At 39.7% G+C, this 26,940-nt stretch overlaps 3 protein-coding genes across 7 annotated transcripts in view; 1 reads left to right on the top strand and 2 right to left on the bottom strand.

Annotated features, from left to right (window-relative positions):
* rps8a (ribosomal protein S8a) overlaps positions 1-8,892 on the bottom strand; it is an 85,044-nt gene extending 76,152 nt beyond the window's left edge. Inside the window, exon 1 of the mRNA XM_075482853.1 lies at positions 8,888-8,892. Within this exon, the coding sequence (XP_075338968.1) occupies positions 8,888-8,890 (3 nt within the window). The 5' untranslated portion in view covers positions 8,891-8,892. The remainder of the gene's footprint in view (positions 1-8,887) is intronic.
* Positions 1-10,525, bottom strand: part of glis1a (GLIS family zinc finger 1a) — a 47,488-nt gene extending 36,963 nt beyond the window's left edge. The window contains exon 1 of the mRNA XM_075482849.1: positions 10,469-10,525. The gene's annotated coding sequence lies outside the window, so the exon portion shown is untranslated. The remainder of the gene's footprint in view (positions 1-10,468) is intronic.
* A 7,181-nt stretch (positions 10,526-17,706) lies between these two features.
* LOC142398718 (heterogeneous nuclear ribonucleoprotein C) lies at positions 17,707-26,564 on the top strand. Of its 5 annotated transcripts, none has more exons than XM_075482842.1 (9): positions 17,707-17,850; positions 20,678-20,776; positions 22,214-22,482; positions 23,606-23,678; positions 23,864-23,911; positions 24,033-24,202; positions 24,644-24,757; positions 24,859-25,034; positions 25,962-26,564. In XM_075482842.1, exons 2-9 carry the CDS (start codon positions 20,772-20,774, stop codon positions 26,067-26,069), a joined length of 963 nt encoding a protein of 320 aa, XP_075338957.1. In that variant the 5' UTR covers positions 17,707-17,850; positions 20,678-20,771; the 3' UTR covers positions 26,070-26,564. The 5 variants fall into 5 exon arrangements, with proteins under 5 accessions (XP_075338957.1, XP_075338955.1, XP_075338956.1 ...); XM_075482840.1 differs by having other exon boundaries at positions 24,599-24,757; XM_075482841.1 differs by having other exon boundaries at positions 23,861-23,911.
* Positions 26,565-26,940: the final 376 nt, after the last annotated feature.

Raw genomic sequence — 26,940 nt, 5'->3', positions numbered from 1 at the left:
ATCATTCCAGTTAAAAAAAAAGCTCCTAACTCAAGACATGAATCAGTGTTGTGTCCACACATAACCAACAACTTAGCAAAAGAGACAGTTTAATGTATCTTTAGGCACTTTGTTACAAGTCTGTCACAGATAATTTGTTCCCATTTCTTTAGTTATATCTATGAAAAACACCAAAGATAACACAGTTTGACAGACATAAAACAGGATTTCTGCAGCAACAAAGTGATTCTTAAAGAGCTGTTAGCTGAAAACTTGGCATATCTCAGCATGGTGTGCAGTGTGTCCTTAGAACATTTGAGGAAACTGGACAAGTGGAGGACAAAAGAAGTGTTAGGTCTAAAACACTATCTACAGCAGATGAACAGTATCTGAAAGTGGTGTCCTTAAGAAAGAGGAAAAAATCTAATTGAATGTATTTACATTTTACGTTTGCATTTTTTATTTTTATAATACTTAAATCTTTAGTTTCAAACTGCCATAGAGGTTAACTAATCTATTAGGACCAACTGAATTTAGTATATAATCTGCTTTACAGAGGACTCCTACACAGTGCCTCATCAAATCAATAAATCACAGTATTGTTCAACTCATTCTCAACTCATCCAGTTTATTTCTGTGTAATAATAATAAGCCATCATCGCTGTCTCATACCATGTGTGACAATCTATAATATATAAATTGATGAATCCAGAAATTCTGAAGGAAAGCAATCTTGTAAATCTAAAGACCTTCATAATTTTAGCTTGAAGAATTTTTTTAGGATTTATTTGTGCCGTCAAACGAGGTTAAACTTTTAAATCAACAACATTCACATGTTCGAAGATGCAGAATTTTAAATGCAAAGAGTGAAAGTTCGGTCACTTAAATTAACTTTAAAAAAAACGTTTTATTACATGATGAAAAGGGGACTTGGCTTCCCGTCCTTGGCTCTAAAGCCCGGATGTCTCATTCTGTTAATGCTTGTTACTTCGACTCTTCTCTCCTCATGGCTCCTTCTTGTATCTCTGGTGATAGGGACTGAGACACAAAGAGAGGAGAGGGAGATTTACAAGTTGGAAAATGAGAAAATGGGAGGCCCCCAGACAGAAATGGGTCTTTTTTGTCAGCACTGCATCTTTTTAAAATCCAAAATAAATCCAGTAAAAAAGAAATTTGTACACTCTGTTTATTAAGAAAACTCAATCATATATGAACCATTATATATCTATTTTTCAAGTTGAATTAGTCCATTACTGCTAAAAAAAACATCCCAAAATACGAGGGTATGTCTTGGTATGTCTAAAATGTGCAGAAAGTGCATTTCAGCAGATAATTTTCTGAAACAAATGTGAACTAAAAATAATATCAAGCACAATAAAACAAAGTAAATGACGACATGTGCATTAGCTCACCAGCGATCATATTAGATGAAAAAAGATGATCTATAGGAAGATAAATATCTGACAGCAGAGCGTGATTCCTGAGAGCTGAGCTGCTATATATATATATATATATATATATATATATATATATGAACTGACACCTGATAAATGATTTCTGTTTTTCTTAACATAAATAAAGACATTATAACCATAAATTGATGTAGAAAATGTGCAAATGAGCCCCTAAAAAAAAAAAATCACCATAATGGAGGACATTTTATTTCCCTGGTAGAGGACCCCCAGACCCTCGCCTTAGTATCTACCCCCAATGTTAAAAATAAAATATATTCCCAAAATGCATAATCACACTGATCTGTTAATCTATTCCAGATTTACTTCTTAAAATACGGACAGAAGCTGGCTCTCTTTTCTAGCCAGTAACAATTTTCAATGAATTCAAAAAAAGAAAATACCATTATTATCCTATTATTAGCATTATGGTTTATTGTGTTAGAATCACTGTAAAAATGTTGTAATTACGAAAAAAAAGTACTGTGGTTTACAATCATCACTACCTGAGAGGACCCAGACATTTACATGCATGTGTGGATCTGTGAGAAACTTTGACCACAGATGGCAGGAAATTCCAGTGAAATGACAGTGGCTCAGTCCAAACCACCAGACAGAGCCCGTGGACCAGATACAGCAGCAGAACCTATAGACCGGTTCTGAAATAAAAGCAGCCTTACAAAGGCGTATGTTAAAACTGCCCGGCGGTAGGATCTGACTGACTGTGTCTTTCCAAACAAAGTTTGGGTGGTATTTGGTCTGAGAAAACCTATTAAAAACAAACTGTGTTTTACATGGAGCCGTTTATTGTAGCTGACGTTTGGAGAACCATCAGTGTTTCAGCCGGTTGATCAGTCAGGATGACATCAACCAGCACGTTCCAGCGCTGCTCTGTGTGCCGTCAGGGGAGAGGTCGAGCGTAACCCCAACATAAGAACTGCCTCACATTAAGAGTTTGTTTTTCTCTGCATTTGGACACAATCAAAAAATTCATTATCAATCATAATTACCTGTTACTGTTGGCTGAATTAATTGTTTAAACATGTTTAAACAATTTAAACATCACTTAAACACGCAATTAACACTTTAGTTGTCATCTACTGCGGCTTTAAAGTCACCATGAACTCAAGTGGAAAATTGAAATGTTTCTATATGATCTCTATATCCACCATAAACATATTTGTATCTAACCCAGGATCAGAGGAAAAAAAGTCATACAGAAGGTACATAAATAGCATGTTGTTTTGGCATATTTTTTTTTTACATAATTTATATGCAATTTAAGTTTTAAAATAACAACTTGTTAGGATAAAAGTACACAGGGAGGATGGCAGTGTGCCCTAGTACACAAAATGAATATCCTGCTTTATAAGACCAGACCAATTTCTAAGCTTAGCACAGCTGACCAATCAGAGTGCAACCGTTGGTTACGGATACGGAACTTTTAAAATACATGTAAACATGTTAATCCAGAAGTTCTGAACTTTTTTGGCCATTTACCTGTTCAGTGTATACGCGACAGAAGACGTATGTGTACTTTCTTGCAACACGGGCTCTTTTTTGGATTTTTTGTAGCCTGTGGACATGACAATGGAAGCTCCAAAAACCTCAAATGAGGCGTCACCCAAAAGCCAAGAAGGCTTAAGTTAAATATCAGGCACACCTTCCACCTTATTTTAAGTGCCTCAACAGGATTTTGTTGGGATTACACTGGAGAAACATTTCTGGGGCTAAAAGTTTTACAGAACTGGACAAAATGATCAGTGGATCAATGGGAGGCTTTTTGGGCGAGTTGCCTAAATGCTGATTTGACCTGATGTGGGTAAGATGTGTTGAATAAAATGAATCAAAGCAATCCAAGCTTTCCAAAAAGTATGCTGCATGCACAATCATTTAATTACAGGACTTGATTACACAGCAAAATTAAATCTTTCAAGATGTCAACCAAGTACTTTTAATGCAAAACAAAGTAGCACAAAAAATCTAAAAAATAAACCTCTTTAATGCAGTCTGTATGAATGAAGAATGAAGTGTTCCTGTTGTCATTAACCATATAGCCGGTGCATCACTTACCACCACAGAGGGATAACTTACAATATGCAGCTAGGAGATGGTAAAGAATTACCCCAAAAGCTGAAAGTGACACACATGCCTCCGGGCACAGTATGTGACAACGTGGTCCAAAACACTCAAACAACAGAAGAGATGCAGGTGTGTACCTGTTGATTTAGCTACATGTACCGGCTGAAATACATAAAAAGTGAGAGTCTTAAAAAAGGAAAGAGGCCTCGAGGCTGCCTTAGAGACAGGAAGAAACCCCTGCAAGCGGACAGCTATACTGTTGGACTGTTGGAGTCATATTTCAAATATATGAAGGGAAGGAAAGAAGAAGAGTTACAGAGCACTGCTGAAAGAAAAAAAATGAATTAATATTTCAAATACTTCACCCTCGTTTCAGGTTCTGTTCCTAATTTTACTAAATGTGTTCATACTAAACGACACTCTGAGCAGCATTTATCTATGAAAACTGAACAGATGAGACGAGGAGCGCTGTGTTCATCTGCTCTGCACATTCTGGGAGGTGGTGTAAATAATCTGGACAGATTTTGTTCATTTAACTATTATACTTGTTGCACTTGTATGTTAGTCCTAGGTAGCTCTCAGTAATAACATTTGAACTTGAGTCTGGTCCTCTCTTTAGTGAACATGTCCCAACACGAACAAATGCAAAAATGGTTTCATGTTGCTGCCGGTCATGACTACATCCTCCGTAAGAATTAGTTTAATTTGACATGATCATTTCTACATGTCTGTGGGACACTTCCTCCTTGTGTTTTAGTTGAATCTTTATTGCTGCAGCCTTATTAATTGCACTCTCTTCACTCTCTTCTCTTGTCGTTTGATCTTCCACAACATCAACATCTAATTTTAGATTTAAAGGGAAATAAATTCAACGAGGTTGGATTGATTGTTTGAAAGTTGTGTTTCTTATTTTAATATTTTACTTTGTTAGCAAAGACAACACAGCTTAATAAAGTTGGATGAAAAGCTTAAGAGTATGTAACAAACACTCTGCTGTTAAGCAGCAAAAAGCAGACAGCAGGCATTTAGCGACTAAAGAGACTCCTCAGAAGTAGAGATTGACCCAAATAGAGCCTAAAGGAGGTTGAATTTTGTACTTCATTTGAGCGGATTTAATATTCACGCTAAAGATGCTTTGCATTAGCTAGATGTTTATCAGCTTTATGAGGTAACATCAGTCTTTTGCTATGAGGTTTGCTGATTCCAAGGGGATAAGAACAAGCAGAGGATTAAAAAACATGCTGCATGGGTGAGTTTATCAGTCCTGAAGCGAAGTCTGTGTGGTTCTCCTTTCAAAACCTGATGCGACCTCAGTGTGTTTTATATATCCTCACTGTTTTCAGGCCATGCACAGGTTTCAACAATATCAATTCATATCATTGTTCTTTGCATCAAAAGTTTGAGCTCTAAAATGTTCTTTTATGTCTCAGAGGCTGAGAAGCAAAAGCATCTGACACTTCTCTGGGAAAAACCTTTCAGGTTTTATTCAAACAAATCTCATTTTTTTTCTTTTCAAAGACATCACCGGTCTCTTGGCTCTTATACACCAAGCCAATGTCAAGAACCAGCAGCAATGACAAAAGAGCCCCTGCGGGATCTTCTCACATCTCCAGCATTTGGGCTGGCATGGATGCCCGACCCACACCTGCAAAAGAAGGTGAAGCTCTGCAGTGCAGGAGGAGGTCGTGGTCTATTTAAGACATTCAACGAGGAAAACCAGAAGACTGCGTAAACATTTGAACAAGCAGTGTTCCAAAGAAAGTAGTGAATTAATTAAGAATGATTCACTGCTGCATAATGAAAAACCAAAAAAGCTTCATAATGACAACCTTCAGTTTTCAGTAAAACACTCGGCTGTTAATTGAACTCCAATTTCTAAAAGTGTTGAGACGCTGCATGCCGACAAAGAGTCACATGATTTTCAAAGCTCTCAAAGCAGCATTTTATTCACAATAGAACAGAGAAAGCATATCAAATGTTGACAGTGAAACATTGTACTATATCATGAAAAATATTTACTTATCTTAAAGTTGATGACAGAAAAAAATTGTCAAAACACTTAAGACGGGATCCTGTTTACCACTGTGTAGCATCCCCTCTTCCTTTAACAACAGTCTGTAAACATCTGGGAACTGAGGACACCAGCTGTTGGATCTTTAGGAGAGAAATGTTGTCCCATTCTTGTCTAGCTGCTCAGCAGTCCTGGGTCTTCTTTGTTTTATCTTAAATGTTTTCAGTTGGTTAAAGGTCTGGACAGCAGGCAGGTCAGTTTAGCACCTGGACTCTTCTACTGAAAAGAGGTTGTCTGGATGGGAGCATATGTTGCTCTAAAACCTGAATATACTCTTTCCAGACGTGCATCTGTTCCATAGGCACTAATGCACCCCCATCTGACTAATGTAAGTCTGATGGTCCTTCTTCTTTTTAGTCCAGAGGATGAAGCATCCATCATTTGCAAAAATAATCTCAAATTTTGATTCCTCTGACCACAGAAAAAGTTTTCCACTTGGCTTTGGTCCATTTTAAGTGAGCTTTGGACCAGAGAAGACGGCAGTGTTTCTGGATCATGGTCCCAAATGGCTTCTTCTTTGCATGATAAAATTCCATATTGAGGAACATTTATGCAGAAATTGCTCCACAGTTTTTTGCAGAATCCCAAACGTCTGCTTATCTTTACATCTGAGAGGCTCTGCCTCTCTAATGTGCTCTTTTTACACCCCATCATGTTACTGACCTGTTGCCAATTAACCTAATTAGTTGCAACATGTTCCTCCAGATGATTCTTTTTAGAACCACCTACTTTCCCAGCCTTCTGTTGCCCCATCCCAACTTTTTCTTAAAATAGTAAAATGTCTTACTTTCTATGCTTTTTACAATTGAGAATAAACAAATTGGTTTATAAGATTTGCAAATCATTACATTGTTGTTGTTGTTTTTTTTTAAATTTGTTCAAGATTGGGCTTTTACTCTTGAGTCAAAGACATTTCTATTATGAGTAATATTTCCACAATTGACTCTAAATTAGTAAGTCTTTCAGCCCAGATACCCACATTTCAATTCAAATCTAAACACAAGAGGAGAAATAAACACATACATTTGTTTAAGTAATTTGTTTTTCCCTTTATGTATTGTGAGAATACCCTTAAGCAAAAGTTTACAATTTAAAATCATCATGTCGAGATAATATACTCTCCATGTATAAACTGGAACTTCTTTAAAACCCACTAATTCTCTGGACTGTGCTAAGAGGGAAACTTCTGGGAGTTGAAACAATTTCGCAAGTAAACACAGTTTATAAAGATACTGGCCTTCAGCTAATACACACCAGAAACAATGTTGAAACAGTTACCTCCAATACTTGCAGCGGGTCGTATTACCCAGCTTTGTCACCCTTGGGTGTTGCAAAAGAGCAGGTAACTCTGGCCAGGAATAACATTTCTGAACCAAACCAAAATGAGCTCTGCGTATGGGCAGTCACTGTTAATGTCCATGAAAGGTATGCAGGGTCCAGGCAGCTGAGAAAAACATGTGACCAAACGTTTCATCAGCGTGCTGCGGATACAGAACCACTGTCATAAAACAGCAGTTCAACCTAGAATGACATTGGATGTGACAAATTCGGCCTGCGGTAACAAATATTTATGTGTGAGACAGCAAACCCATGCCTTGCCCAACACTGATGAAACCCATATGATCAGAGTTGTTTCCCTGTGGCTGTGGACCCTTAATCAAACACATTAGGTCATCCTGCTACGTAATATAAACACGAGTATTAAAGGCAGCTTAATAACAAAGCTGCGACTTTAAATGAACTCAATCGGCCACCAGTGGGAATTGCAGTAATGAGTTGTTTGCATCCAAATGTTGCTCAAGTTTTTAATCAAATTTACAAAATATCATCAGAAGAAAAGCTGAATTAGCAGTTTTTTTTCACCTTATTCCATTACGCAAATGTCCAGATGAGGGCGATTACATTATCAAAAGAGGGTAACGCTCAGGTTAATGAAATCATTCGGCTTTTGGGGAACACCCGCGCTGCACCAGGGTGTGGTTGTCAGCACAGTCACCTCACAACAAGACAGTTCCTGGTTCGAAACCCGGCTGGGGGCTTTGTGAGTGGAGTTTGTTCTCCTGTTATACGTGTAGGTTCTCTCCGTGTACTCCCACTTCCTCTTACCATCCAAATCCATGCATATTAGATTAACTGGCGTTTCTAAATTGATCCTAGGAGTGAGTGCGTGTGGATGTTTGTTTCGTTCGTCTCTGCGTGGCCCTGTGATGGACAGGTGACCCGTCCATGGTGCACGCTGCCTCTCGCAGGATGGTAGCTGGCAGAGATGGGACCAAGTCAGACATGTGCAAGTCTCACGTAATTTTTTCTTGGTCAAGTCAAGTCACCTTATTATTGTAATTTTACCTGCAGAATCTGATCTTAATAAAGTGAAAACACAAAGTTATAAGTAACTGTCAGTAAACATCATTGGCCAATGTGTCCAACCTGTCCACCCCGTAGCATATCAAGCTAACGTTAGCTAACTACCGACCAGGCTAACAGGATAATATTAGCTAATTTGACAAGCAGTTACTGGTCAGAATGGATCTTCAACTGACGAACAAAGTTGGAAGTTGTCGTCTGGCTGTCCGAGATGTTGACGCCGCATGTCTTACTGTGCTGTTCGTCTTTTGCCGTCAAAATGGTAATTACGAAAGCCGAAGACAGTGGCTGTGTTCGAAACCGCCTACTTCTCCTACTATTCCTACTAGTCCTACTTTTTTAAGTTCCCGGATGTACACTAGATGCATACTAGATTCGCAGAAATGTTGAGTATTCATCATGAGGTTACTTGTCACACTCAAACTACCCAAGATGCAACGTAACGTGAAGTCGCCCATCGCCATTTGAACGGTCAAATTCCGTTAACGGGACGAGAGCAGTCAAAACGGTATAACCGGAAGTGCGTTGCTCACTGCGGCTAGCTTTAGTAGCGCCGAATTCGTGGGAACAAAATTGTAAATAGCCGGTATTTTGTCAGATTTTCAACACCTTGAGGGTCTAAATGACTACTTTCTCGCCTGAAAATGTTTCAAATGTTGCTAAAGTTTACAGAGTTTATAGCTTAAGCGAAATCAGCTTTTCAGGCCGGCTGATTTCGGCTCGGGCAGGAGTGAAGTGCACTGTGTGTAAACGCTCTGCATACTGTCTGATCGATGAGTATGCCGTTTTCAAGTATGTAGTATAGGCGGTTTCGAACACAGCCAATGACTCTCGGTCCCCCTCCGGCTGACATGTTGTGAGGGCGGGTCTCTCCAATAAACACGTAAGGTATGCAAAGAGGACATGACTGATTGACAGGGTAGGGATCCCATCATGACGCCATTCTCAGCCTGCGCTCCTACCGGGTAATCAATATTATTTTCTCAATTAATTTCATATTCAAACTGAAAACATGAACTGAATAACACTCAAGTCAAGTTAAGTGCCGAGTCTTTAACTTCCAAGTCCGAGTCGAGTCTCAAGTCTTTTATTTTTTGTCAAGTCAAGTCAAAAGTCATCAAAACAACAAGTCACAGTGACTTGAGTCCCCATCTCTGGTAGCTGGGATAGGCTCATTTTATCTCATGCCCATTCGCCAACAATCTAAAGAATTAAGTCGCCTTAAGAATTAACTGGAAAACTAGAAAATAAGAGTATAAAAAGTGATGATTGACTGATGCATCAATATCAGCTCTGTATTGCTGGTTATGTACGTATGTTATTTCAGTCAGTAGGGTCCCAACAGTGCATTTTTTGCCTCTGAACCCCTCCAAGGGTTAATCCATCCATGTCGTAACCCAATGACACACTCTGTTCCTTACAAATAAAAACTTTGCATTAAGAAAACAATCCACTCAAACTGAAATGCTTTTGTTATTCTCTTCCCCTGGTGTGAAACTGAAACGAACATGCAGAACATCTGCCAATCCAAACAAATATTTCACGTTGACACAGATCTTGGCTCGCTGCTTTTTCCCGCTTGTAGCGCCATGCTTCATCTGAACACTTGACCAAACAATCCAAGCATCTGGTGAAATAATCAGCAAGTCACTGGTACTGATCAACAACCTGATCAATCTCCCAAATAGCACATGAACGTAATTTTGTGCGCTTTTTTTTTTTTCGAAAACAGCGCAAATCTTGTTTATTGCCCTTTTAATAGCCACATACATAAGATTAAATGAGGAAGATCATAAAAGCTACAGTGATTTAACCCTGGCTTCACGCACCTCTGTGCCACAGCAGTGCAAGCATAAACCACGATCCCCCAGCACACGCTCTATGCCAGTGATATCATGAGACTAATGATTAAAACAAGCCTCCTCATCTGTTGGACTTTCAGTAAGCCAGATTTCCACCCCCTGCGCAGCACTTTTCATTCCAGCAACATTGCATAAATCAGTGGGCTGCAGAGGAGTGGAAAGGAAGAGTCCCATAAGTAATAAGAAAGAAAAAAAATATCATAAAGAACCATTTGAGTATGAGCTCACCACAGTGTTGAGCACCCACTGTATTAATTCCTCAAATCTTTGTTGCACAATCAAAACAAGTTCTTGTGTAATCCATGATATGGAGGTAAAATTAAAACAGAGAATAGCTTTTCTCTATCACAATGTGGAAGTATTCTTCTGGTCAGGGAAGGTTTTCCTCATTAATCATAAACTATTCACAGGTTTCCATCCGTTACTTCATGTCTCAGCTGGAGTCAGTTTACAGAAACACTTCTTATTTTACCACTTTGCTTATTGTCACATCATCACAGGAATCAAGGGGATATCATCACCAGGAAAGGTTCAAATTAAGCATGCAACGCACACCGTGCATCACGTGGAAACGTCGTAAACTACATTAGAACAGTGTTTCTACGAGTACAAAACTTCACACAACAGGGAGAGATTCGCATTGGGAGCGCTGCTCTTACCGTTTTGTGTCCAACCATCCAGCTTGTTCCTTGATCTTTTCCTCGCGCTGGCTGCACGCGGACTGTACTTCCCACTGTCACTGCAGCGCGCTCAAGTCACGGGCTGCATCTGCTTTGTTGCTCGCGCGCACACTCTATCTCGCGCCCCCCACTCGATAACCCCCCACTTTTTTTTCTGTTTTCTTTAACATGGTAATACTCGCTCGGATGGGCTCATGGTGCTTTTTCTGCTCTTTTGTTTTTTGTTTTTTTTTGCTGTCAACTATGTATTCTATATTTGCTCTTCATGGAAATTGAGATTAAGAATTATTTGGGTGCAGAGGTAAAATAGATCAAGAAAACAGGCTACCATTAATTAAATGTGTTTTTAGGCTGAAATCTTACGCCAAAAATCGATTTAAACTTACATATATACATCCATATACACATACACGCAAGCACACTAGTTGACTTACATCTTAGAAAATTACTAGAAGCAAACACTGACTTGATATCAATCAGAGGTCAAGGCCTGATATCTGTAAAAGGCTGACTTATAGAAATGAGTTTTTAGTCGTCATTTGACGCAAGATTTTTTTTAAATTAGGAGCTACATCTTCAAGAGCTGGGTCTGTAAAATTAAAACGGGGATAGATAAAAGGCGTCGATCTAAAGATAAAGAAACCCACTGGAATAAGAGCTCAGCATTTCCATATATGAAGGTGACATTCCATGCACGGCCAAAGATGATTTCATTTACATTTTTAAATCAGTTCAGACTATTTCTCATAGCCAATGAAGGGAGACTTATGAGGAGCCTTACTGCTATATTCTGGATCACTTTGAGACAGGATACAGAGAACTGGGTGAGGCTGGCAAAGACAGACTTACAGTAGTCTAAACACGAAAACATCGAGGTACGTAACAGAGTTTCCAGGCTGGCTGAAAGTAGTGGTTTGAGTCTTGTAATATTCTTAGTTGAAAGAAACAAGATTGAAAACCCTTTATAATGGGAGGATCAAAATTCAAACATTAATCAAATTCAACGCAAAGATTCCTGAAAGGGATCCTGTTGTTGCCAGAGAAGAGACCAATAAATTTAATGACCACAAACAGTCGGAGCAGATCACAAGAATCTTCGTCCTATGACACTCACATCTGTTTAAGATATAAAAACTGCATCAAGTCACCGTTTAATATTCTATTCATGAGTAAAATGCTTTGCTCATCAACTTGAAGGCATTCTCTCATTCTCGATTTTGATAATGTGAGTAATAGGCTACAATTTAAAAAATGGTGCCACAAAACACGGTTGCTATTCTAAACTATTATAGTCTTTTATGCATTTGTCATCAAATCACTGTTAGGGTGTATGTGCAATCTGTCTTTGAGTAAGTCCTACACTATAATGAAATGGTCTAAGTTTGGTTTTTGGATTATTTTTCTGATTTACTGAATTTTGCAACTCTGTTTCGCATAATTGTTTAGTAATGCAAATAAATTTGTGTAAAGTACAAACCAGCTGGATGCTCTCAGCTTGCTCCTTATATCAACTGTAGTTTCTGTAGTTTTCTCTTCCCGGTACTATTGTCCTAGTACAATCACACACTTCATAATTTAATGCATTTAAACATAACTTCTAACTACCAAAATAGCTACATGAAATTCACTGGAGTCAAGATTGCAGTAGTGTTAGCTCAGAAATGCTAAGCTAAGCCTATTAGCATTAGCAGAATGGACCAAACTGGTTTTGTTGTTCTCTTATGTAATTATGTGGGTTGACAAACTGAAAAGTTAAATGGTTAAACTAAAAAAAATTGAATCTAACCTGAAAATAACAAATTGAAGGAAAAAAAATGCAAATGCAAGTAATCGCTAACTTGTTAGTTAGCTTAGTGTTGTTAGCTACAGAGACTAGCTGCTAGCTGTCCGCACTACAACAACAACATAAACAGCCTTAAGAACAGTAAAGTTATTAACAAAGAATCCATCCATCAGTTTGTTCTTAGCATGATAAAAAAAACATCCCATAATATATTGCTTAGTGACATTTTGGATGTGTAGTGCAGTAATAACCTTAATGCGCTTTTGATATTCTTAGTTACATGCCAACAAATCACCTTTATACATCAAAAATAATTCTTTAATTTAACTGAGGGCAGTAGTTACTTAGCAGAGTAAGGGTTTTGGTGACAAAACAGATTATTAACGAATAGAATATGGACATGAAAGCAAAATTACAATAAAATACTAAAGAGATCTATCGTATAGTGTCCATTTTAAAATTCAATTCAGTTCAAGTCAAGTATACTTTACTTATTCCAGAGGGGAAATTGTATTGTTATTATCAGTGAAATAGTCCAGATAGACAACAAAATGAATAAATCAAAGAAAAAAATATCAGCTGACAATTATTTAGAAAGTCTAAGTGTAGCAGAAAGATGTGTGGAACACATCTTCTTTGGCAGGTAACACAGGTGAACTCTCTCAGTAGACAGCATGGACAGATACAGATATATACACATATATATACACATATACATATACATATATATATATTTATATATATATATATATATATATATATATATACATACATCCCTTTATGACCACAGTGTACCCATCTTCTGATGGCTTCTTCCAGCAGGACAATGCAACATGTCACAAAGCTCATATCTTTGCAAACTGGTTTCTGGAACATGACAATGAGTTCACTGTAGATCTCAGTCCAATAGAGCACCTTTGGGATGGGCGGCCGAGAAATCTGCAGCAACTACGTGATGCTATCATGTCAATTTGGACCAAAACGACATGATAGCAGGAATGTTTCCAACTTATTGAAAGTATGCCACAAAGAATTAAGGCAGTTCTGAAGGCAAAAGGGGGTCCAACCTTTTACTAGCAAGGTGTAACTTAATAAAGTGGCCGGTGAGACTGTATATATATATATATATATATATATATATGTATGTATATATATATGTATATATATATATGTATGTATATATATATATATATATATATATATATATATATATACACATATATATATATATATATATATATACATATATATATATATATATCCAACAGAGAACAAAACTTATTAACTAAATAACTTTATATTGATTGGAAATAATTTTAAAATGTGGGCACATCTGCAAACACTGAACCAGCTCAATCTCACAAGAAAAAGTCCCCTTGTTTAAAAAGTAGTGGATTCACAATCCATGGTCAAATTTGAATTGTTACTGACACTGAAATAACACTAAAAGGACGTCTCTTGATATTTGGAATGAACAGAATAAAAAAGAGAAAAAATGTCGATATTCTGTAACCAAAATAATTTAATAATGTCGTGACTCACCAGCAAACAGCTGGTATGACATAAATAAGTTTGAATTTAAGGTGTATTATTCATTTTTAACAAAATGAACAAGTAAAAAAGTGTTTTTCCCTGTCCTGCTTAGGCTGCTACAAAGTATGATTAAACTGTGAGCTGGTTTCATAGCGCCCTGTGATGGACTGGCGACCTGTCCAGGCTGCACCCCGCCTCTCGCCCGAGGACCTCTGGGATAGGCTCCAGTCCCCCGCGACCCAAACCACCAATTAAGCGGGTATAGGAAATGGATGGATGGATGGTTTCATAGCACCTGTTCTATAGATGATGTTTATTCCTACATATTTCTGTATGATATGTGTTTCAGAAAGCACCCCTCTTTGCTTTGATCATGAATGAGTTTATTGGGAGCTCGGTCTATGGTATTTATGTCACAGTTAGTTGCTGCTACGAGGTTTTCATACAATCACAAGGTGTTCTTTTCTTTTTGTTTCGGGATTTTCCACATCTTATTGTGCAGTATTAGGTTACTGCATCTAATATTCAAAGAGGGAACATAAAATCTTATCATTTGGATTTATAGAACACTAATTAATTTAGTGACTTCTTCAATTAGGTCAAGTGGCATCAAGTGGTGTCCTATTGTTTCATTTGAATGAAAACTTTAATGGTCCTTAGTGTGTTAAGGGCAACAATTCTATTGGACCCTGTGGTATTTATTCAATTTATTAATGAGGCCATTGAATGAAACTCACTGTAATATTCTTGCAGTGATGAACATGGTGTACCTCACACTCACGGACCTTGAGTTAAAATAGAAGGACATGATATTGTGTGCAACTCTGATAAGAGACCTGCTACTGATCTACAGATTTCGGGTACCTGCTGCACACAGATTAAACGAGCCATCAGACCTTGAATAGCTGCATGTGTGCACAAAACGGCATCTAATGCTCTTTAGACGAATACATCTGCCGAACTAACACAAGATATTTTATGGTTGCTTTCTCCCTGTATGGTTAACCACTATTCGTATATAATAACTGATAGTTCACATGGCTCATGAGTTCACATGGCTTCTCTTCACTTTCTGGTATTTTTATTTCCAGTGGTTTCCCTATAATTTTAGCTCAGTTGGTTTGAGGTGCTCAGCACTGACCTCACACTGACCATATTCTGGTTTCTGGTCTGTGCAGTTTCCAGTGGTATCTCTGTCATTGTCAGCTCTGTGTAATTTATTCTTGGGTGAACATTAATGACACACATTAACATCCTATCACTGCCTGCTGTAACGTGCAGAAGGTGAAGTGCCTCCTCGTTGATCCCACGTTTGTATCAGTCACATCAGCACTTGTACAGCGTGTCCAACGGCCTGTCAAACATCTGGCTCGTGCACTGTTAAGACTGTCAGAAATACACAAAGGAGGCAAACAAGCACAGAAACTTTTCATCTGCGTACAAGACGGTAAAAATGCACGTCAGAGTTAGATTTCTGATTCCTGAGATGATGCACAGAGCTGTAAACAAGCCCTCTGGGACAGTGCTCTAAACAAAACCAGATGGGCAAAAACAATTCACAAAAGAACATATTCTCCATGAAAATTGGGACATAGGGGGTTTTCACTGTTAACTAGATACAGAAAACAGCTGGGATCATTCTGTTTTGTTTGCAGTCCTTTTTCACTGAAATGGCAAAATGAGAAATTAAGCTAAGGGTCACATGAAGCTTTACTCGAAAGTAAAACACACATCCTCTGGAGATCTGCCGCTCATTGTCATCTGAGTTAATGAAGCGAAGGCCAACGATATCACTGGGAATTATGTGTTGAAGCTCAAATTTACAGAGTAGAACGTTTTTCCAGATTTACAAGACCTTACGAGACTTTTTTGATATAAAAGGTTTTGTATTTCATGAAGGTCATAAATTGGTTTTGACGTCATGGCCTGCAGGACGGGGCCCACTAACTGGTTGCAAAATGAATATGTAAAAAGGTCAAAATATGGTTTACAAGATGGGAAGTAAAACACACACACAAATGAATAAAACTATTGATGTGGTCAGAAAACGTAACTGAGAGCACTTCTTGTATTATAGCTTCCTGGTGTAAGCCAAAATGACATCCAGTATGAAATGTTTCTAACCTTCTTACTTCTTTTGCATTTTGTTTCTCTTCTGTTGTGAAATTCTAAAATTCTCACCCCTTCAGGCCTCTACAAACATATCAGAGGTCTTAACAGTGACCAATTTAGATCAGAAAATCATTGTTTGGTGAATGACTTGCGTCAGACTTGCGTGTGATTGTTCAAGAGGTCATGAGCAGATATGACCTTACTTTAGATAGATGCCAGCCAAAAAAGCTGGAAAGCATTATAATGAAATAAAAACTGCAAGTGTAAGTCATGACACTGACAATAACAATGCTCACTTTATCTGCACATTGATCTCCAATGTGTTGTGGAGAATATATGTTGTTCCACACCTGTACACTAGAGGTCCTCAGCGTGTTTTGCCACTTCTGTGGATTTCTTTCTTTCTTATAACCCTACTGATTACACACATGCTGCTTTTATAGGTTTGCGAAATTGTTTCAAAGGTAGTTCTGTTCCCAATTAAAAAGGTTGAGCATTGTAACCTCTGCTAAATTCTACTGTCTCGCAGTAATTCCAGTTTCACCTGTCATCTAATTTTATATCAACACCGCCACCTGCTGGTTGGCTGTGGTAATAAACCACAGGTCTTTACAGAGTGTTCACAGGTTGTGTTCAATGTAATTCATTTCAAATGTATTACAGACTCAGGGTCCAAGAAAAAAAACCCGCATAATTAAATAGCATACAAACACACACGAGAATACATCTTGAAAAATAAAAATGTATGAATCAGTCAACCACAAGGAGATGCTCCACCATTGGTTTCAATATTAGGATTATATCGTATTCTTCTAAATTATACAATATAGATCAAAATTAAGTTCATTTTCAGCACTGCACCATCTCATTCTCCTAAATGATAATCCAATGATATCATTACAGGCAACTTGAAGTCTCTGCAGACCGGCTTTTCCTTCATTTGACCACAGGTTTGCAGTACAATATGCCCCATCTGTGCATGCACTAAACATCAGCATAACCTTTACCTGACCATTGCCTATAAATATCCTCACGATCTGTCATTTGTTCTTTATCAACATTTCTGAGGTATTTAAACCCATTACAGACACTAAGGTTACTAGTATCATACCATTTAAAATGTGGATATTGACGACATTTGTCTTATTTGGTTCTACAAATCACGACAGCACTCTTACTAGTAACATTATATTTGATATCATGTTCACTCCACATGCAGAAACGTATTTAAATGAGGTATGATTTCCAGCTTCTATTGCAAGACTAATCTAGTATTCATTCATGTATTTATTTGTTTTGGTTAAGCATTTTATTTGAGAACATTATCGAATAAACTGCTCACAACTTAAAGACATGTGGCCTCACTGTCCGCGCTGTTCTGTAGCTGAAATGAGTGCAATCCCTTTTTATATTCCAATCAAATAAGACTTTTATACTAAATAAAAATAAGAAAGAGTTGAGAAAACTGTAAGAAGTGGCAACAGTAAGTTGTGTGTAAATAAATGCGTGTAAAGAGAAATAAAAATTCCTTACAAATATATTATTACAGTTACTTGTTTTAAAAGGAGGGAACAGACATGAAATTAAAGGCGTTTGTTGCTTCGTTCGCGAATAAAACAGATAAATCAACACAGCGACAGATTTTATTTTGGAAGAACAGCGTAATGAATTCCAAAAACAATTGTAGAGTTCGTTTTGATTACCATTTTGTACCGGTGTAGCGTTGTTACTTACGTTAACACCTCTGTTACAAACTCCGCCTATCCCGGACTAGCTTGTGATACAAAATCAACACGCACCACTGCTGCTGCGCCATCGCCCGTTAACGTTAGCTCGTTTGGCTAGAAGAAAGCTCGATTGTGCACCAAAAGGACGACCTAAATAATTTGACAGATTTTACCGAAAGCAAGACATTTTGCTCGTAAAGGTCGTGGTGAGTATTTTGTCCCCAGACATTTTTCATTTTTCCTTCCTTTTTCTTTTGTTTTTGGATTTTTTTTTCCTACGATGCTTTTTCTATTTTGCCAGTGGACAGGACATAATGTGCTGGCTAGCGGGGTAGCTAGCTTAGCTAACGTGGAAATGCTCGTCCCCCTCAAAGACACGAACGATGCTTGTTGTTTTTAGAGACAACGCTTTGGATGCATATTAGCTACAGATTCTCCTATTTTTGCAAGTTTTGTCTAGTTTGAATTTTTCTAGCCTTTACAGTGAAGATTTTTCCTTGACGGGACTGATTTGTTTTTTTTGGCACGCTCTTAACGTTAGCGCTAGCTAACGGCGTCAGAGGCTCAGTTGCTTTGGTAGCCGCAGCATCCCCCCAATCCACGATTGATTACTGATTATCGGCTGCATATTTATCAGAATTTTGCAAGTTTTGGTTTTTGCAAGAACAAGAACTGGTCATATTGCTGTGTATTTTTTCATGCTTTTCAATTGGTGGTTGGCTAACGTTAGCCATGCTAGCCGGCTTTGGGCCTGTGGTTCACACTGAAGCCTGGCGGGGGCGCTGTCACTTTCCAGGCGGGTGTTGTGGATGGTTTAGGTAATTTTTTAACAAAAACATTCCCAGACTTTGCTTTTCTGGCTCGGTCAGCTTTTTAAGGAGTTTTTCCCTTCCCTGATTTTTCTTTTTCTTTCGCATGATGAGTGAATTTTTATTTTTATTTTTTTTTCTAATTTTATTTTGATTTTTCTGTTTTTGAGTGCGACGGACTGCCGGCGGCCTTGGGTTTTTGTTGCATAACGTCACAACAAACATTTGATTAAACATTTTATGAGAACGATTATGACTGTTTAATGTGTACCAAATTCAAACCACGTTCTTACATTAATCTAAAGGCCGCAGTTACCACCCATAAAACCCGTTTAGGACCCATTCATAGTTCTAGGCCCTCCTGCTAGTTTTTAGCGCTGCAGGCTCTTAGGAATCAGCTATTTAAGGCTAAAATGTTCTGGAAATCTTTACCTAGGCATTTGCTAAATGCTCCGTTTGTAGTTTACATCTGAACACTCCAAATTCTTTAGGATGAAAAGACCAACAGCCCTCAGTTTAAAGAGAAACCGGACTCCGTACCTGCAGAAAATGGAGGGAAGATGGCCAGTGGGATCGTTTGTGTTGGGCCTTGGTCTTTATATAAGAGATGGAACCTGTGAGGAAAATATCGTTCATGTGAAATAAAAAAGTCATTCAAACCAGTGTTGCCAGGTGTTGTGACAGAAACAAGTAACCAGGGCTGTGAAACTATGCAATCTTGTTTTTTAGGTGATGATATTAATAAAGAAAGCCCTGAAACACGCATATATATGTTATATCAAGAATTAAGTTGCAGCATAAATCCACCCAAAAACATAATGGAATAGAAGTAGGCCTGCAAACCAGCATTACAATTGTATTTCCATACATTCAAGGCTTAAAAAAAACAACATAAGCTGCAAGTCTACTTCAAATAGCTTATCTTAAGCTAATCTCTCCCAAAGTCCTCATTAATTTTAGAAGTGTTAGTTTTATGTTCATCAGTGACACGATAAATCTCCATTTAGGTCGTCCCTGCTGCGAGCAGCTGCTTAGATATGTTCAAGTGCCATCTGAATCCAGTGTTTTAACCCAATATTTGCTGTATTTTTCCGCATTGTTGGCAAAGTAGCTGCAGGAACTCCACCCTGTGTGATTAGTCTCACTGTCTTATCAGCTGTGCGGATGGAGGAAGAAGAAGGTTGGAGGAGAGGACAAATGTGATTTTTATTCTGCTTCAAACGGGCTAATTTGGATGAAGCCTAAATGAGCTAACCTACCAATCTGTGACCCAAAGTTGCTTATAAAAAGCCGACCTGGCAACACTGATTTCAAACAGAGAGATGACACGAACGGGAATGGTCCTGATTGTTCTGTAGAAAGTTTAAAGGTTCTGGCACTTATCACATAAATGAGTGTCGATAGGGAAGCCTCTTTTGTTTTCACTGGAAGTAAATGGAGATGGTGACGCTCGGCTCCAGACTTTTGATGAAAATGATGAAAGTGCTCGTGTTTACATCATCAGACGCTGCGTTTTTATGTTGGTTTATTTGAGTGTTGGTAGGTGACGGTTCTGCAGTGTAAATGCCACTCTGCTCCTACTTAATCAAGATAAACAAGATGAATGAAACATGTCATCTATGAAAATTCACATTGCTTGTTTATCTCCAGTAGAGTCTGTTAACTCTTAACTCTTCAGTGATTGCTTTCAGTATTTCTAAACATGAACAAAGGGAGCTCACATTAACTGATGGTTTGTTATGTAAGAGACTTTCATTTCCTGTTCACTTCCAGTCTGTAGGTGTGTCCAAAACTTTGGTCGGTACTACATGTTATTATCCTTGTCTAAAAGGCGTGTGCTTAAACTACACTTGTAAAGGGTCGACGGACACATTGATAATAAAGTATTAACTGGGCTCTTAGCTGCTTCAACCACATTTCATTAAGGCTTCACTTATCAGAGCATTTGTTGACCCACTGATGCTCAAACCAGCACCCCCCCCCCTTCTTAATGGTGGGAATGTGATAGTTTTGTGTGTTTTCAGAATGGATTTATTTTCTTAAAGCGTTAGATATAGTATTTAAACATGCATCGGTGTCTAGTTTTACCCCCCTCAGTGGCTTGCTGGAGCTCCTCTTTCTGTGTTTGCCTCGTCACTGCCTCCTGCACACACTCCAGCCAGGTAAGACTTGGTACAGCATAACCCTGCGCAGCTTGACTGAGGTGTGTTTTCTGTCACCTCAGTATAAATCGAGAGGGGTGAAGGTCAAGACACCAGCCCAAACTCAGCCCAGCCCACAGTGTCAAACATCAGACGACAGCCCTGCACACAGACGCTATGGAGTGAGTGATGAATGTTAAACCCCCCCCCCCCGTCGGCTCGGGAAGGTTACTGTTGATGCCACTGCTGTTTTCATGTTCTCCAGAGTCACACAAAGTCCTTCCTTGTGCCAGAAAAATTATTTTTTTTTATTATTTTTTTTAAACCTGTTTAATGACCACGCTAAGCTCGGGCCTGTTAAACAGGACCAGTAGACTTTACACAGCCTGCAAATTCTAGCATAAACAACTTACTGTTGGTGCTTTACTAATGATTTGGATTTAATTCTGATCTCTTTAAATGTATTATTGTCAAAGCGGCTTTCCAAAAACGTATGAAAGACCTGCTGAGAGGAATGAGCATATCAACCGATAGGTTTATTGGCGATTATTATTGCACAAAAGCATCAACAGGCTCCCGGATAATGCGGAGCCATGGAGTTAAAATACTGGGACTCATTCCATGAGGGTAAACCTCCTCTTAATCAGGCCTGTGATTTATGAATGCCTCTTTCAGAAGTTCCTTTTCCGTGTCACGTGGTGTGGTGTTCGGTGGGTACTAATGATAGGAAGTCACTTGTCATTTGATCTCACAGCTTTCTGTTCCTAAATCTGATGAATAACTCGTTGATGTTTGTTGGATTAGAGGAAGAAACAGTTTTTTTTTAGAAAAGCGACAGTCAAAGTGTAACTGGTAATATCCTTAGATAAGCACCGGGGGGGGGCGCAGAACTGCTCTGCGGACGTGTATCGATGCAGTTTGTGGTGCATTCCTGTGGCGGCTCATTATATTGAGCTTCGTACTCTAATCAAACTCATGTGGAGTCTTTGCATAAAACAAAAGAAGACTGTTGAACCTGAGACTTATCTTACAGCACAGCTGTATTTGCATTTTTTTTTTTTTTTTTTTTTTAATAAAGGTGACGCCACGGAGGAGATAAGATCAGATTTTATTGTCATGCATACACACGAAATTTGTCCTCCGCTTTTAACCCATCCAGGTTGGCACCTGTTGACATGCACAGGGTCAAACACCACATCCTACATTTTTAACAGCAGCAGCTTATCTGCAGTCCCAGTTACTTATCAGTGTCTTTTGGGACATTTGAATGAAGCCAAGCTATGCTAAGTCCTTCACTCACTCACCGGTAATGTGTTTGAGCTGATTAAAGGCCTCTTGATGCTCGTCTTTAAGGGGTTTCTCTGGTTTGTTATGACACCGCCATCAGAGCTTCTTTAATAGATAAAGAGGCCAGAATAAGGCAAAGTTTATAAAGCAGATGACGAGTCTTAACTTCCTCCGTTGCTGTCGTTGCCATAACCTTAATTCCTCAGGAAACCCTGCAGATCGTCCGGAGTCATAGTCCCTGCAGCTGGGGACTGCTCGGTGTTTGAGGGTTTTTTTGGGTCCCGTCCTGCCTCTAAATCCTTAATGTGTGTGTGTGTGTGTCTTTCTGCCAGTCGTTCACCTACCACCTCCAGCCTGATGGCCAGCAGCAACGTCACCAACAAAACCGACCCGCGCTCCCTTAACTCCCGGGTCTTCATCGGTAACCTCAACACCTTGCTGGTCACCAAGGCCGACGTCGAGGCCATCTTCTCCAAATATGGGAAGATCGTAGGCTGCTCCATCCACAAGGGCTACGCCTTCGTTCAGTACGCCAATGAGAGGAACGCCCGAACCGCTGTTGGCGGGGAAGACGGGAGGATGATAGTGGGACAAGTGTTGGGTGAGGACTCTGTCTTTGTGCGCTTTTTCAAATAATTATACATCAAATTATCCTTTTATAGGAGATCAGGACTTTATGTAAAACTGACGTTAACATCTGAGGAAGTGCGAGCATGGCGCTCTTTTCCACCCTTTTTGGTCGTGTCCACTGTTACCCATCCTTACCTGCAGTTAGACTGTGTTTAAAAGCCAGATTTAAAAAGGTTTTCTGGAAATGCGAAAACCGCCCACTAAGAGCTCATTCTCATAAACAAAAAAACATGAAATAATATCACAGCTCTGGCTTTTGTTCCCCCGGCGCTGCCATCTACTGCTCCAGCAAAGGTCACTTAATGCCATTCGACACCAGAGACTATGTGTGTTAACCGAGCAGGAGTAGAGAACTGTTCCTGATTTAGAAAGTAGGAAGCTCCAGAACAATTCGACTTCTGTTCCAGAGGCAAAGCTTGTTTGAATATATATTGACCCACTTTCAGAGCCTTTACTGTAGCGTAGCAGGTCGCGTCCTCTTCTGAGTTCTGCTTTGTTTTTCTGTTTCCCTGCAACGTGCACGGCTCTCAGAGGGAGTCATCGTGCTACAAAAACAAGAGCTCTGCTCGTGTCTGCTCGATCACAGTTTATCAGTACAGAAACCAGACATTTTTGCCACTTTGAACACCTACTGCAGAGTATGAAGGACTAACTTTGACCTGCATGCACACAGTAAATGCTCCGAAAGGTTTGCTGCTCTCTCTCAACTGATGATTTCAGACAGTTTTGGCCTGCCCTGAAGTTTCCCTGCTAAGAAAAATAACTGCAAGAGCAAAAGATACATGACTGAAAAAGGAATTTACACCACTTGAAGTTTCCTTTAAGTGGTTGTAGGCTGCAGGGAGCTAGCCTGTGGTCCAATTGAGACAATCACTTTAGATCAATCAAATAACAAATGATGTGAATCGGGTAATTAAACACATTTAAACTAAACAGGCGCTGCTGTCAGGGCTCTTATGGAAGGAATGCGAAGGGAAAATAACATCACGATGCTGGTAAAACCACCATGTGTTGGCTTCCGCTAAAGACACCCGTGCAAGTTTAATGTCCGCAAGTCTTTGGCGTCCCTCTCTGACTGATCTGTTGCTCCTCAGACATCAACCTGGCTGGAGAACCGAAACCACACCGGTCAAAAACCACCAAGCGTTCCGCAGGAGACATGTACAGGTCAGTTTGTGATAGTGTTACAGCTGTTAGACGATTTTCTCAGTAAAAATACCACAGTCTATTATAAAGATGAGGTTTGTGGTCTAAAGAGAACACCAGAAAGAATGCAGCGAAACATGTCCTGACGGCATGTTTCCTCACACTGACTCTTTGTTTGTTTTGTTTTTTTTCCCCTCGTATAGCAGCTCCTCATTTGACCTTGACTATGATTTTCAGAGAGATTATTATGACAGGTGAGTGAAAAGTCTCGTAAAAGGTTGAAGCATTTTGTTTACGTTGGCAGCAGCTCGTGTTTGTTTGGACATGATGGCTGATGTGTCGTTAACTATTTCTCCCGCTCTTGTTTGACACCAGAATGTACTCGTACCCGTCCCGCGTCCCCGCCCCGCCTCCTCCTCCTCTATCGCGGGCCGTGATCCCGTCCAAGCGCCCGCGAGTCAGCCTGAGCGGAGGAAGCAGCCGGCGGACCAAAAGCAGCTTCTCCTCATCCAAGAGCAGTCAGAGGACCTCATCATCCAGAGCAAGTGGGTGTCACAAGCAACCAGACCTGATTATAATCTAATCTAAGTAACCTTATCGTTCACAACATTAAAGACCATAAGCATGACAGTGACTCTTTAGGTAGAAATAAGTAGGAGTTTCTTTAAAAAGTTCCTTTACATAAACTCCAGCTTTCCCTCACAGTAGGTATGATGAAAGGAAATTAAACCAGCAAAAATGCATCCACAGACACCACAGCATGTTTAAGAACAACCAAAGAAGCAAAAATGAAGGATTTCAGGAAGTTTTGATGCTTTTTAAATCTTTAAACTTTGACTATCTGTGTTGCCTGGTTGAATTTAATTGTATGAAGCACTTTGTGATTAAATGATGAAACTTTCCTTCACATGTTCGTTTTCCTGGGAAACGCGTGTTTTCAGCGTGTGGAAAGGAGAGTTTCACAGCTCCCTCTCATGTCTCTGCAGTGAGAGTGGATGAACTGCAGACCATCAAGCGAGAGCTGAGCCAGATTAAAATCAAAGTAGACGACCTGCTGGAGAGCCTGGAGCGCATGGAGAAGGACCACAGCAAGAAGTCGGGTAGGAGGTTTTGCTATTAACCAGAACGCCTTCCAGTTTCTCTTTGACGTTAATAGATGACTTGTTGTTATGAGTGAATGTGCCCTCTTGTGTGTCAAAAGCTAAGAGCATAAAACCAGAGCCAGGCGAGGTGACTTCACCCCCACACTCCAGCAACAAGAAGGACGAAGGAATAAAGAGGGAGAGGGAGAGCCAGGACATGAACGACTCGGATGAAGAGGAGGAGGACGAGGAGGAGGAGGAGGAAGAGGAGGGCGACCTGCTGGAGGAGGAAGAGGTGGGGATGTTGGTTTCACAGATATGGACTTTAAACGTGTCTTACAGACATGGCTTAACTTCAGACTCTGAACGTGGACTAAACATAAGTCTGAAATTTAGACGTTTGTTGTGGATTTTGGGTAAACACCACACGGTTTGTGGTTTGATAAACAAAATGGCGAACAGACTAATAAGGACGTGTTGGACGGTTGCATTCAAGTGAAACTTTAGCTGTGATAGCCAACGTTTAGCCTGGCTCTCACGCAGACCCTTCGTGCTTCGTGCATCTTCGTTACACTTCGTGAGCTCGCACGAGGGTCTGGGCGCGCCTTGTTGAGCCCGAAGTCTTCGGTTACCCCATAACCGGGCCCGCCTCTATGCCTAGATCCAATCACAATCGTGGGGCGGGGTGTTAACAGATTAGCTGCTGCTAGCTCCTGCTTTGCTCGCTGCTGTTGTGTTTTGTTTATTTTCCACCACAGACCGAGAGACTGGTCGCGCTCCAACGCGTCACGTCCGCTTTCGATATGATTGGTCGAAGTAGTACGTGACACACACATTGAATTCTCCAATCAGGTTCGAGAGGTTTTTGAATACAAGCCCCGCCTACTCACAGCAGAGAACAGCTAGGCAACCGACAAAATTCCAGATGGATGAGAAACATCCATCTGCGTGAGAACCAGGTTAGCCAACGTTGGCATTAAAGCTGTGAAACGTACAGAGTTCATGCACGGTACTCGCATCTTGTAGCATTTTTGTGAAGGCCATGAATGGGAAAATGTTGGAGAACACAGTGAGGGACGTGCTGATGGTGTGTTTTTCCATCTTTAGTCTGTATCTCTAATGATTTTACAGACCAAACAGTCACATACGTGTAAACCAAGCTTGAGGCTCGCAATGCTTTTTAAAAAAACTGGAAATTTCTTTCTATTGCTACTTTTTAAAGGTGAAAAGTCAAGAGAGGGAGGAGGACGAAGAGGAGGAAGAAGAAGGAGAGCACGTGGAAGGTGATGAGGATGATGGAGACAGCGTGAACGGCGATGACGATTCGTAGACTTGGACCGCAGCGGCAGTGGCGGCGTACTCTACGAGGAGCTCGGGGCTCCTGTTTTAACACTCATGTTGTAGATAGAAACTCAAACGTACAAACACAAGCATGGTGCGCACACCCTGTCACATCCCTGAAGATTTCCCTTTTTTTTTGTTTTGTTTTTGTTTTTTTGTTTTGTTTTTGTTGTCGTCCAGTATCATTGTAACGGGAATAGTTAGCTGTAGGTTTGTGTTTTTACTCGTCTTCAGGAGGGAGGCAGGAACATGGACTGGTTATGTTCTGATGTTCTCAGAGGCAACAGCTCGACGGACATGTCTTAATGCGAGGACGGATTTCAGCTACAAAAGACAGTTTTTAGCTTCTGTGTCTTTTCTTTCCTCTTCGGTGAGTTTGTTTGACCTTGTGTGTCTGTATGTTAAAGTCAGTTTTTTTTTTTTATATATATACTTTTCAGTTTAACTGTAAAGGAATAAATTGCAATAAAATATTAAAATCAAACGTGCGCTTATGGTTGTTCTTGTGTGTTGAAACTTTGAGTGTGAGTTCGTGGCAGCTTTGGCCACAACGCTGTCACCTGAGGTCAAGTGATAAGGAAAACCGATGTAAAGATAACTCGGTCTGTACGCGCATAACTAACTCAACCTGCAGTTCCTGCTTTAAATCTGCACTTATAAGTTACAAATAAAACTGTAACCTTCAGTTTTACCTCAGCCGGGACACATTTTGATGTGTTGACGGCTTCTGAAACCGTGGACCTGAACGAAAAACACGCAAACCAGAAAAACCTTTGACATCCGTAGAAAAATTGTATTATACAAAAACCTCTTAAAAGGCAACAATATTCAAATATTAAGTTTGCAGATAAATTTGAACT

The sequence above is a fragment of the Odontesthes bonariensis genome, chromosome 14 (genome assembly GCF_027942865.1).
Source record: "Odontesthes bonariensis isolate fOdoBon6 chromosome 14, fOdoBon6.hap1, whole genome shotgun sequence".
Lineage (NCBI taxonomy): Eukaryota > Metazoa > Chordata > Actinopteri > Atheriniformes > Atherinopsidae > Odontesthes > Odontesthes bonariensis.
Note: the sequence above shows the minus strand (reverse complement) of the source record. Positions and strands in the feature narration are given on the sequence as shown.

Coding starts and splice junctions, on each gene's coding strand:
- LOC142398718 (XM_075482838.1), top strand. Junction 22,483..23,605: donor GATAGTGGGACAAGTGTTGG/GTGAGGACTCTG, acceptor GTTGCTCCTCAG/ACATCAACCTGGCTGGAGAA. Junction 23,679..23,860: donor TCCGCAGGAGACATGTACAG/GTCAGTTTGTGA, acceptor CCCCTCGTATAG/CAGCTCCTCATTTGACCTTG.